The 13,681-nt window shown below is 35.7% G+C and overlaps 1 protein-coding gene across 1 annotated transcript; it reads right to left on the reverse strand.

Moving 5' to 3' along the window:
- Nucleotides 1-4,582: 4,582 nt before the first annotated feature.
- On the reverse strand, nt 4,583-7,628 carry LOC127806142 (sinalpyl alcohol oxidase Nec3-like). Its single transcript, XM_052343228.1, has 4 exons — nt 7,463-7,628; nt 6,180-6,842; nt 5,035-5,875; nt 4,583-4,929 (listed from the first exon to the last, which is right to left on the reverse strand). Exons 1-4 carry the CDS (start codon nt 7,563-7,565, stop codon nt 4,872-4,874), a joined length of 1,665 nt encoding a protein of 554 aa, XP_052199188.1. The 5' UTR covers nt 7,566-7,628; the 3' UTR covers nt 4,583-4,871.
- Between the last annotated feature and the right edge of the window lie 6,053 nt (nt 7,629-13,681).

Raw genomic sequence — 13,681 nt, forward strand, 5'->3', positions numbered from 1 at the left:
GGGTTTTGAACCCTTTAAAGTAGGGAGAGAGAGAGAGAGAGGAAGAAAAAGAAGAAGAAAAGTTACCTCACATAAAACTAAAATAAAGGTGGTCAATGGCAATGAACATGGTGGTTGTCAATAGCTTGTGGCGAGAAAAGAGGTAGTTAGTTCACAAGAAAAGAAGAAGAACATGCAAGAAAAGAAGAGAGTAAGTGCGCCAATGACAGTTTGGTCTGCAAAGAAAGTATGGAGAGAGAGAGAGAGAGAGAGAGATGTTTTTTTAAGTATGAGGACATTTTGGTTATTTATGAATATTTAACTAGGATTTAGTAATGGTAAAGAAAATTGCATGGTTTTAAACCTTAATGGTACTTGCTATATTTTTTCAAACGTTAAGAGTAATCATTAGAGTTATCTTAAAACTTAGCAGTATTGCATGTAATTTTTCCTATCTCAATAATACATAATATTTTCATAAAAAATATTTTTATCATTGCAATATTTTTTCATAATTTAAAAATATATTTGATATTATTATAAGTATATTTTGTCAGTTTCGAGTTGGGGTTGCCAAATATATTTTTGTCAAATAAGATATATTTGTTTAAAGATTAGAAATTATAATTTATATATGAAGATTAAAAAAATATACCTTTGGGAACTAAATTATTTTCTTGTAATTAAGATATTTTATATAATTAAAATAGAGTTTGCAGAATTAAAATAAGAGAGAGGAGAGAGAAAGTGAAATAGTTGCTCAAATTTTTAAATGCATGAATGGGCATAGTATATGTGGTTAAAGGAAACTCGAGGGTTGGCTATTAGAATTTACTCTTTAATTATTTGATAAATTACTAAGCGGTTTCACTAATTTTCATGTACTCCCACATCATAGATGTCACATTAACTATTCTTAATAAAATATCTATTATTAAATCCATATATACTTTAATAAAATTTTAAGAATATATGGTGCAACGTAATATAAATAAGGAGTATTTAGTGTACCTACACCAAATTTAAAAGATGCCGTATATAATTTAGACGAAATGATAGACGGCATGAATTAATTAATTTGAATCATTATCAGCTTAGGTGTGAGTGAATTAAGTGTAGAGCTTTAAGTTTAATTGGGAACACTAATCAATATATAGTTTTGTAAGCAATGACGCAAGGCATAATTGAGACTAAGGACAGAACGATTATTTATATATACAACCGACAGGTTGAGACCAACCATATATAATGGATTTTGTTTTTTTATTTTGACTTTTACGAAACTCAAAATTGGGAGAAAGATTAATCAATCAAGATCGCGTGAATTGAAGCCAAAGTAGTTGAATTCTATTATTAATTCCTCGATCGATAGCTGTAATTTTGTCCTGACTTGTGGCTTAAATTAATGGAAGGTCTTCTTTATTTATTTATTTTTATTCTAGGACAATGTGAAATCAGAAAATTACATCATTTGCCAATATTAAAGCATCATGAGTACAGAAATTGGACCCGATATATATAGACGAAAAGGCCATTAGTTTCCCTATGGCTGAACTATGGAAAGGCCAAGTCGGATGGATATGTAGGAAAGCTTGAATGTCTATACGACGAGGGGTCTATATTTATGAAGGTAATATTTATATATTTTTTGAAAGTTAATCATAACTTGACATGTGTATTTTTAATTGATAAGTGTCACATGTCATATGTCATGTTTCTCCTTATACTATATCGAGAAAGTTACCCACATCCCATATACTCGTCAACTTGATTTAGGAATTTTAAACGAGTTACTAAGAAGATCCAATTTGATGTTTATGAAAAATAATTTAATTTGTCGATAATCTCACTCTCTCAAAAGTGATCAAACTACATAAATGGTACAATTGTCAAAAGTTAAAGATAAATACATATTTTACTCTCTCATTATTTTAGTACTCATTCTCTCAATATAGAGTATTAACTTGATCCTTAGAATTTATCCTAGGGGACAAAATCCTCACTTTTGTCTAAATGTTGAGCATATTGGAAACCTCTAGTTGCAGGTTCAGACATTGTCCTAGGTCATTGATGTCTTTATTTAAAATGAGTAGAGGCAATAATGCCACAACCCTTCCATCCATCACTCTTAGTAGTAGGAGCTTGTGCAAGAATAGGAATAGGAGCAATATCATAATTCACGAAATAAGTAGGAGAGATTGGTGAATCAATCCCAAGGGAACAACCCTCAAAACACGAGAAATAGAAGAAGCCAAAAGCCTTGGTCCTTTAAGTTCACGGCTGATTGATAGATCTTAATTTTATACATATTTTATCTAATTTTGAGTTTAATTTTATGTAATTTTTCTTAAATTGTGAATTTATATGAATTTTACATAATTTGAATCTCTTTTTATAGAAAGTACCCAAATGAATTAAATTATAACATCAAAATTAATATTAAAAATTTATTAATAAATTAATATTAAAAAATTAAGAGAGGTGCAGCGATAATTAAAAGTCCAAATAGAGGAGGACTAGGGCGGCCATGCACACACACACACACACACATATATATATATATATAATATTATAAATAGACTGGATTTGGGGAGGAATTGGAGGAGCAGTGCCGCAAGGAGAAAAAGGCAGCGGAAGGCACAAGGATTGGAGCAGTGTAGGGCTGACTTGAGGCTTGGCTGAAGCTTGCCGTTGCAATCCAGGGCAGTAGCTGTGCACGAAGGGACAAATTGAAGCCGACGGCATCCAGTCCGTGCGATCCATATCTATTTTAGATTTGGGTAGGGAGGTTTTTCTTCTCCATTCAATTTTTTTATTTTAATTACATTTAATTAAATTATTTTAATTAAGGTTTGGATGGATTTTAATTTTGAGATTATGTTGTTATTTGTTTAGTTTGATTCAAAACCCAATTATTATTTACATGAGAAATTTATATTCTTGTGTTTGATATTTTAAAAAATTGATCACTTTTTAATGATTTAATAATTTATACATGATTGACTAAATGATTATTATAAATTAGATTTATAGATAACATAAATCATATGCTAAACTATGATATCGAGATATGATTAACTGATATGTGAGAACGATAAAGTTTAGTGAGTCAAATTCCTTTATGAGTTTAGAGGTTTACAAAAAACTTAATATTTTTTTATTCTTGTGACATTCACTTAGAAATTTGACACTAGAATTGACTAAATAAATAATTAATATAACTCGAGAAAACTTATTAAGTAGTTAAGAAAAATTCATCATCACATATAAATAATTTTAAAATATTGTAAGGATATTTTTAGTTTTAAATCGGGTTAAATAGATAATTACATAATTTAAATTAAATAGAATCTAAACCTTAGTTGCATTCATTAATTAGTTTTTCTCATAAAAGAATTTAGTTTTTCCTTTATTTTTTTATTCATTCAATTAATTAATTAGTTTAACTTAGGTTATGTTAAAATTATTTTGCATATTGTGATCTAGTCCTTGTGGTATCGACATTTTTTTTATGATTATACTCATATTTGACTAAGATATACTTAACTAAATTAATTATGCATAAATCATATATCATTGATCCTAAAATGAGTAAGTTGAGTAAAAGTGGCTGATTAAGCTCCTAAAAAAAGAGATCTAGGCTTTAAAGAAGGCCTAAGAAGTTCTTCCAATGCAAAGTTTGAATCAACCCTTCGATGATAATATCATGGCCGATGACCCCCTTGAGAAGTCATGAATTCCATCCATCAAGCTCTACAATGGCATAATTAACCCTGGTGACCACATAGATTTCTTCTACTCTCACATCCTCATCCAAGTAACTTTGGGATGGTATGTGGCGCCAAACCTTCTGAGCCACCCTAGAGGACAACACTTGGATTTAGTTCTCAGGCTTGCCAAATGGTTTTGTCACTAGTTTTTGAGTAATTGAAGACCTTGTTATTGGAGTACATTGCATCTTACCAGAGACATCTCAAGGCATCCATCACCTCGGTGAATGTCGAACAAGCCTGAAGGGAGTCCTTAAAGGAATACCGAGCTCATTTTAAATAAAAGGCTCTAGGCGAGCACAAATTTGACAAGGAAGTAGTGATGGTCATGTTCTAGAATGAGTTGTGCCTCTTTTCCTTGAAAACTAAAATAAGACTTCAAGTCCCTTCGAGCATTGTGCAATGGTAAAGTACTTTAAATTTTACATGGAGTGTCGGATTCGAATTAATGCGGCAACTTAGAAGACAAAATTATTGTTGGAAGGCAGCAATAAGGTTGAAAGACAAGTCTCGCATAGACTATACCAAGTGTCCAGTTTTAAGTATATATAAACTGTGTCCGTATTCAGATTTATCCAAGAGAGGTGAGAAGATCACTTACTCTTGAAAATTAGTCGGGTAAAATTTAAACACCCCAGATCAATAAATATATGTATATATATATATATAAAACTTCAATTGCAATTTACTCTTTTGAAGATTTGTGGAATAACCCTATGGGGAATGGGCATAAATGCTAAAGGACAACAAAAAGCACCAATAAAATCAAAAGATTCTTTTTACTCTTTATCATATGTACTAAGTCTTAATCACACAAATTAATTAAACCTTCATTTTGGAAAGTTCCCATTGGAAACTGAAATATCTAGCATTTAAAAAAACATGAAAACAGAGTTACTCTCTCTGTTGGGCAGACAACTTTGATCACTTGAATTTCATAAAATCACCAAGTCCCTCTAGATCCAAAGCTCCATCCATTTGATAAACCGCCTTAAGGCATACAAAACTAGAGTGAGTTAACGCAATCAATTCCGTCCAAACATAGCTAGGACAGAATTTCAGGCGTTACAGTTTTTAGTTTCAAAGTTGAAACAAAATCCGACTTCTTAGTTTCCATCTAATTTAAGTCAATGAACACTGCATTGTCATTCTCTCCTCCTGCATTTTGAGGCCAACATAGCTGCACAATACAACAAACAGTTTTGTTACTAATATATACCATAATTTCTTCTAACATATTGCAGGAAATCAACTTGTTAATTGTTATAGTAGGACAGATTAATACCGGCCAATCATCATTAGAGTAGCTTGAGGATTAGTTCCTGGGGAGGATGTGAATGTGGATCCGTCGATAACTCGTAATGCATCAATTCCGAAAACCCTAAAACGTTGATCCACCACCTTCCCTGCCAGACAGCCTCCATGGTAATGGTTCATGGTAGTCAACATTTTGCGACAAAATGTTTCGAATGCTGCATCATCGGTTTTGTTTTCTGGCAAAGATCGACCCACAAATTTAAATTCTCTGGCACCTTCCCGGCCTTGTTTGTACTTGCCCATCGCATCGGAATTCATCAACTTGACAAGATTTTTGACTCCTGACACGCATTTATGCAAGTCTTCTGGGTTGGAAAAGTAGTTGAAGCTAACCCTAGGGGGAATCCTCACATCTGTTGGTGATGCTAGATGAAGTGAACCAGTTGAAAGCGGCTTTGCAAGCTTGAAAAATAGGGTTAATACAGGGAGGCTCACAGGAGGAGATGGGTCTGGAAAGAGGATGAAGTTGAATGCAGAGTCGAAAGGAATAGACCCTGATATGGCTTCTATGTAGTAATCTTTTGTTATGCCAGCAGTTGCAAGTCCCGAATTCTCGACTCGAAATGGAGGAATGATGTTAACATCGACTCGAGGATTATCGGCCAAAAATTGCCCAACCGAAGGGTGGTGTTTGATTACAGAAATGTTCAAGGAAGACAGATATGGCTGTGGACCAACCCCACTTAGCAACAAAAGTTGGGGGCTACCAAGAGCTCCGGCGCTCAAAATTACTTCTCCCTCGGGTTTTAACAAAGCTCGATGAAGTCTTCCCATTGAATCACTATAGATGACGCCAGAAGCTGACAAGTCTTGGGTAGAACATGACACCCAACAAAACTAATTAAATTTAATAATTATAATCACAAAATGAAAGAAGTATTTAACAAAAGAGATAAGAGTGAGAATTAAGAAAAATTTTGTAGGAGGACACACTGAGGAATCATACGAGTTATAAAAATCTTATAAAAGATTAATTAGATAAAACATAGAAATTAAGTGAATTAATGATGAGGTAAATGCATGTTGTCAATCCGACATATTGGAACAAGCAGCATACAAATTAAATGATGCCCATAAAATAAGGTAATTGCCACAAAACAAATGTTATATTACCTGAAATTGAGGAGAAAATCACCCTCTGTACTGTGGCATGAATGGCCACTTGAACGTTCTTTGACGTGGCTTTGTTTAGAAGTTCCACTGCACCATGTCGCCGTCCCACCTCATCGAAGATTGAGCCCCCAACTTTGGCTCCTTCGATGTGATCAAAGGTAAATCCATTGTTCGGACCTTGACCAACTTCTAGAAGTGCTTGTCTCACAGAAGATTGCCATGTTCCAACAGGAGGTTTAAAGACAATTGTCTCTTCAACCCATTCATACGACTTCTTAACAAGATCTAGGTCCCATTCTATGCCAGAATTTACATAGAATTCCTCGTCGCCTCTCGAGTAGAAACCAGCATTTATCGTGGTTCCTCCACCTAGGATCCTTCCTCTTACATTTGGGATACCTTCTTCTGAGGTGAAGGCCTGAGCAGGGGAGTTTCCATCAATATCTGCTTCTAGAATGTTCTTTAAAAAATTCTCTTGTTGTAGGACTTCTGATTTCGCATGAGGTGTACTACCCCTTTCGAGAAGCAGGACAGAGTACTGTGCTGAGAGTGTAGCGGCAAGAGGACAACCAACTGCCCCTCCACCAACTATTATATAATCGTAGTGTTCTTCCAATGGAAACTCAGTTGCATCATATACAAATTTCATGTAATATTCCAGATCTGCATAGTCAAAAGGTTAATTAAGAATTGAGATTTTTGCTGGTGTTAGAAACTACGTAGGCACAAACGTCTACAGGGTGATTTTTTTATCATGGTTTCTACATTTTTGGTCATTTTTATGTTTAAATAAATTACATCCCTAAATAAGACGCCAGTCCATCAACAAAACCAAATACCATTATCAATTATTACTAAAGACAAATCCAAACTGTAATGAAGACTAAATATATATGAAACTCAAATAGTATAATATTCTTAAGAAAAAAGGAAATAGCATTGACAAAAGCTAAAGCGCCATTATCATTACTGTCTCTAAATTATTGAGAGAACGGAATGCCAAATGAGATATGAAATTATTGCTCATCGTGCAATCAAACTAAGAGAATAATAAACCCGTCCCTTAAGCTCATTGTAGTTCTTTCCCTTCCCTACCAACAAATCCATTCGACCCACAAGAGAAGAAGTACTTTGCTTGGATTCATCAGCATACAGAAAAAGCTTCTGTTTACACTAACCGCTATTGAAACCTGTTATGAGTATTGTTTAATTATGATGAAGCAAGAGGCTCAGTTGGCGTCCCTAGAAATCCGTAAGTAAAAGGTTGAAGTCAAGAATCTAACCTTGCTGATCGAATTCATTGGCCCAAGAAATTCCTAGCTGAGGACCAATAATCAAGAACACAGAGAGCAAAAATAAGGTGAAAAAAGCCTGTAATTTCTGCATCTTTCTTCTTCAGCAACTTCGACACGCTATAAGAATGAAATATGGAGTTTGTATGTCCTTTGGTCTTGATGTTCATGTCAATTTATAACTCGTGATGAATGAGAAAAGAGGAGCAAATGAGGATGAGATGGGGCGGTTAGACGACAGAGACCCCCAGTTCCACTTTAATCGTCAAGGCGATATTCATTGAGGGGGGTGGGACCCCTTTGAGTTTGCTCATTGTCAAACAAGTTATATTGTCCGACACAAAAAAATATAACATTTCACATAATTAGATTATGTCTATTCTAATATTTTATTTTAATTAATTAGCATCCCATTATTAATTCTACCAGGGACTAACTACAAAATCTTATTTGGAAATTTCACATTTTAAGGAACACATTTTAGTATTTTAATTGATTTTCAAAAGGTTTTTTGAAGCAACTTATATTTTTTTTTAAAAAAAAATGAATAAATAAATAGGAGTATCAATTTTTGAAAAAAAAATTATTAGAAGTATTTATAAACTCCTTTCGACCAGCAGAAACTACTATTTGCTGACCCAAGATATTATTATCAAAACTACCATTAAGACTAACTATAGGGACAAAACTACTATATATTTTTTGTTTTTGACTTTTAAAACGTAATGTGGTCCCGAATAAAATTTTTGCAGCTGTGGTTTAGTCACATGAGGCTGCTGCAGCTGAAACCGCCATTTTTTTACAGCTGCTACTTGCTCCCTTTCAAAATAAATAAATAACCAGTTGCTAGTATATATATTGAGTACACACCTTCATCATTTTGGTTATTTGGGTTTAATTCTTTAAATTATAAAATCCACTTAATTAATTTTCTTAAAATTAACTATAGCACTTCTTGAATCTTTGACTTTTTGAGAGGCGTCCGTAGTTAATTTTTGAAAATTAATTGGATAAATTTTAAAATTCAAGAGTGTGTGAGACAAATGATGAAAAAATGTATAACTAATTTACCCTTTATTATGAAACATAACACAACAAACGTTATAATAGCTTTTTCTATGACTAAGATTCATTCATACCTTATAAACGTAAGCTTGTATATACATTTTTAAAATTAATTACATTAATACTAACTAAATTTTGCATTCGATTATTATTTGATAATTAAATTTTAAAATATTATCCACTACTCACTTATCTTTTAAAATTATTTATCATTTTTCAAAATTATTTATCATCCCTCATTCGTTAACTCATCGTTGATTGATTGAAGTTAACAATTATATACACATGTCAAACAAAAAAAATACGTAACACTATTATGAACTGATTATGTATTAACTACCAATCAAAAATCATCACGTGTTCCCATCACAAATCCCTGTGACCAAATTTAATATTCTTATCCATCGTTGGTCCGACCAAAAGAATGGGAACTGCTCTTTAGTAAGATCGTGAATACTGTTTCAGAAAATTATATATATAAATGATTATATTTATGTATATTATATATATATGTATATGTATATATGAGAAAGGAAGGAGAACTGGGAGGAGGAGGAGGAGGAGAACGGAAAGAGAAACGGACATCTTGGCTGGAATTCTTTTTTGAAATGCCTCATTTTTCTTCCCCAATCAAACATGAACTATATTTTTAATAGGTAAAATCAGTACTTGAAAGCACTGCTGCAATTCTTAGTTGGCTTAAATATGATGTTAGTGTAGTATTTAATGGAGGCGAACGGCGGCTAGGAGGGTCTGTTACTGCAAGCCACAAACAACGCGGGGGGTACACAAAAAGAAAGGGTTTTATAGGGATTTGAGTTAGTGACACATCCCACTTTTTGATTAGTAGTTAATGCACAATTATATCATATCAATGTCAAGTCTATTTTTTTGTTTGACATGGTGCGCAACTATTAGTCCTAACCAATAGTGAGCTAATGAGTGAGAGATAAGTAACAATTTTGAAATATATGTGAGTAACGGATAACATTTTAAATAAGGTTAAAGGCATATCCAGCTCTCTCACCTTTCACCATTTAATTATTTTGCCCTCTTAACTTTAAGAGGGACCTATTAAGTCCCTTAATTTCTAATTTTGAATCTTACACACACGCGATTGAAGTGCGTGCAGCATATCACACCTTCTTCTTCCATGTTGTCTCTAGCGACCTCCTCCCGCTCGCTGCCTCTCTCCTCCCGCCCACTGCCTCTCTCTCGTTCTCGCTCTCTCTGTCGGTGGTCGCCAGCAGCGTCCAAGGTTGGGGGGGCCGTCGATAGCAGCGGCCAGGCGTGGGCGGCCAGAGGGCGATTGCGTCGATTGGGGTTGGGGGCGGCGTGGGAGGTGGGTCGCGGGCAGATCTGGGCGTTGGGCGTTGATTGGGGTCGGGGGGCGGCAATAGCGTCTTCCTCTTCGGCGATCTTCTTCTTCCTCTCTCTGCCTCTCGCTCTCGCTATCTCTCTGTATCTCTTGCTCTCTCTCTATCTATATCTCTCACTCTCGCTCTCTTTTTGTCGGTTTCTCTCGCTCTCGCTATCTCTCTGTATCTCTCGTTCTCTCTCTCTCTCTATCTGTATCTCTCACTCTCGCTCTCTCTCTGTCTGTATCTCTCGAGCTCTCACTCTGTATCTCTCACTCTCGCTCTCTGTATCTCTCGCTCTCTCTATCTCTCTATCGTTTCAGGCGGCTATCAGCTGCCGCCGGCCACCGGCCTTCTTCCTCTCTTGCATATCGAGACAAGTGGCACACTTCCATTGGCTTGATCAATGTGGGTTCCACATCAAACGGCATGTGCAACTCACGCAACAATGCTTGCTTCACTGAGGTATGTAACTATTACAAAATTAGTAGTTAAGGTACCTAATAAGTTTAAAATTAGAAGTTGAGGGGACTAATAGGTCCTTGTTTAAGTTAAGGGGGCAAAATGGTTAAATAGTGAAAGGTGAAGGGGCTGGGTATGCCTTTAGCCTTTTAAATAACTTCAAACTAATGCATGTTTATGTTTAGTTATTCTAGATAATTGATAGATAACCATTTGTTCTTTGCTATGTAATTTTCCCTAACCTTTCAGGAACTTAGAGCATTAGTTGATGAACTACGTGAAGAGATCGTTTATTTGGTGTCAAAAATAGGAGGTCATTTAAGCTCAAGCTTTGGAGTAGTTGAGCTGATTGCGGCTATAAGCACCCCCGCCCAAATATCCCAACCACCCGGACTACCTAAACAGGAACGCCTACGGAAAGAGAAAGAATGAGACAGAAGACAAAAACTATCCTGGAATGCATATACAAAAATAAGAATAGCGGAAGCAAAACTAAACATATGCATGCACTACGGGGACTCCGCTAGCACAGCAGTCACAAGATAAATAAACGCATACAAACTCCTGTGCCAACATACATGAGACACGAGGAATGACCTGGCACAGTCAAAACTAATAGAGTAAATCCTACTCAAACATTATCGTAGACGGGGACTGACGAAACTACTTATACACCATACCGACTCAACCGCTAGAAGCTGACTCCCTTGCCATTGACCCACGCTGCTACTACCTAGAATGATGGAAAACAGAGTGAGTCAAGAGACTCAGCAAGTATAAAGAAAGAACGGCTGAAGACTGTACATATCTAGTAAGCTCTCTCCTTAGAACACCAACCCCCATGTACACACAAGCCATGAGACGCTCAACACAGTATAAAAGCATAATGAAAGCACATACCGGTCCTTGGGGCCCACATAAGACACATGGCACCGAAGTCCCATACTAACCTGCCGCTACCCTGATAGGAAACAAATATCTCAAACAAACTTGTGCGCACCATCCCGGGTCGATGTTCCCGACACCCGAGTTCTGGAATAACTGAGCCATAGGCTCTCTCGGAACGGTCCTCCCGTCCGAGACCTGAGAACTGCCGATAACCATGCAATACACATAAAAATGCAATGGTATAGTGAGTATCAACGTGATACATTGGTGCCCATACATCCAGGCATCAAGCCATGCTCCGCCCACATAGTAAACTACACGCAATGCCTATGCCCGTGCTAGATGCAATCTAATCACTCTAGAATGTCCGTTTCCAAGTATACTTAATAAATGAATATCCCTACATGCATCCCATATCCATGTGCATATCAAATCATGAACGGTAATATAACATAGCAAATCATGCAATAAAATCATAGAATGGTAAATCTAGTCAGTAGTGTCCGGCACCGATCAACGGTCAGTGACTATGAGTGTCCGCCCGACGGTCCACATCAGGGTCGTACAATAGTCTACCCCAACGTCACCAGACAGCCGACCCTGCCTCACTACTCGATAGCTCTAGCCTAACCATACTTGAGAAATCCATAAGTAAACCCGTACATCTAGGAACCTAGTCCCCAAGTTAGGTTCAGCATCATTCCGAAAGGAATGGGGGCGATACAAACCCCCGTAGGCACACAACAAATAAAATTCTAGAAGTTCCAGATTTAATTTAAATTATACAAAATGAATAATAACTCAATAATTAATGCTAGGAGCCGAATTGGAGTAAGGAGGAGATTAAAATACGAGAAACCACAGATACTCTCTCAAGAAATTTAGAGCATGAGAGGAGGATTAGGAACTTGCCTTTTAATAGCAGATTCCCACCTCCTTGCTCAGCCGCTGCACAAATTAATAAAGTTTACTAATTAAACTAAGCTTCGGTATAAAACCCATATGCGTATCTCCAATAATCTAACTAAATCATTATAAAATCGAGGCTATTACTGGTACAAGAGACCACTAAAAATTAGAGAATGAAGAAGCCTTGCCTTAATTCGCAGATTTTTAGCCTTAAATGCCCACATATTGTAAAATAATAATAACACTAAAATAGGCTAAAATACAGCCTAAAATAAGATTTAATCCATAGAAAATATTTAATACAAGTTGATTAACCTACTTCGCCCTTCAGGTTTTCAATTGTACAGAGAAAAATTAATCTTCTGAATTTTTTTTCGCTTTTCTCCCTTTTTCGTCGTTGTTTCACACCTATTCTTCTCCTTATTTACTCTCTGCTCTGGTCCCAATTTAACCTCAATTTTAGCTTCAATTGAAGCAATAAATAACAGCCAATTCCCATGAAAAATCGGGCAGAAAACTTGGCCAATTTGGCCTTAAAAATCGTGCAAAAATAGAAGGCATGGGAGCAGCCACGCGGACGCACCAGCACGCGCCATGTGGCCACGCAAATGGGCTAGCACTGGTGCCCCAAAACGGCGTCGTTTTGGCTTCCTTGCTGCCCAAAATAATTATTTCCCTCCCCAGTACGCGCATGCCTCCCCGCGACCTCGCCCAAGCCTCCCTCGTGCACAACCACCCTACTAGCCACCTATGTTGCATGGAAACGGAAACGGGAAACGTTTCCGATAAGAAACGGAAACGTGGAAACGGATGTTTTTCTAAAAAAATAAACATAAATAGGGTCCAAAACAGGAATAAGAAACGTTTCCGAAATGGGGAAACATCACCTATGAGGTGTTTCCGTGCAACATAGCTAGCCACCATCTTCAATCATATATGCGCACTAAATTAACTTTAAAGTGACTCTCAGCCACTTTCGAATTTTACCTTTTAACCCCCATAACTTCTGAACATCAACACATATACCCCAAACTCCCATTTCCACTTATTGCACTAACACCTCAAGTTTTCAGAAATTTCACTAAATTAATTTATTTTACTATTTTCATAAATACTCCCAAAAAGATTATTAATTGCCTTAATTTCTTTTTAATACACAATTTAATATTTTCTGTAAACCCATAAATAATCACCTTATACGCTATAATTAATAATTATCACCTAATTAATTCCATCATTATTTTCATAAATATTTTCAAATAATTTCATTAATTACCTAAATTTCCTATTTTCACAAATCACATAAATTATTATTTTCTCTTAATTCCTCAACTATTTCATAATGACTTCAAACACCAAAATTAATAATTAATATTTATTTTCAAATTTCAAGATGTTGCAATGGCACTTCACCATGTCTTTAACACGGCGGAAAATAAGATCATTTAGGATGTTGGACACCAAGTAATTAATTAATGACACCCATGTCTATGATTCTAGTGCTGTATAGACGGGGAATTCAAGTCAT

The sequence above is a fragment of the Diospyros lotus genome, chromosome 7 (genome assembly GCF_014633365.1).
Source record: "Diospyros lotus cultivar Yz01 chromosome 7, ASM1463336v1, whole genome shotgun sequence".
Taxonomy (NCBI): Eukaryota; Viridiplantae; Streptophyta; class Magnoliopsida; order Ericales; family Ebenaceae; genus Diospyros; species Diospyros lotus.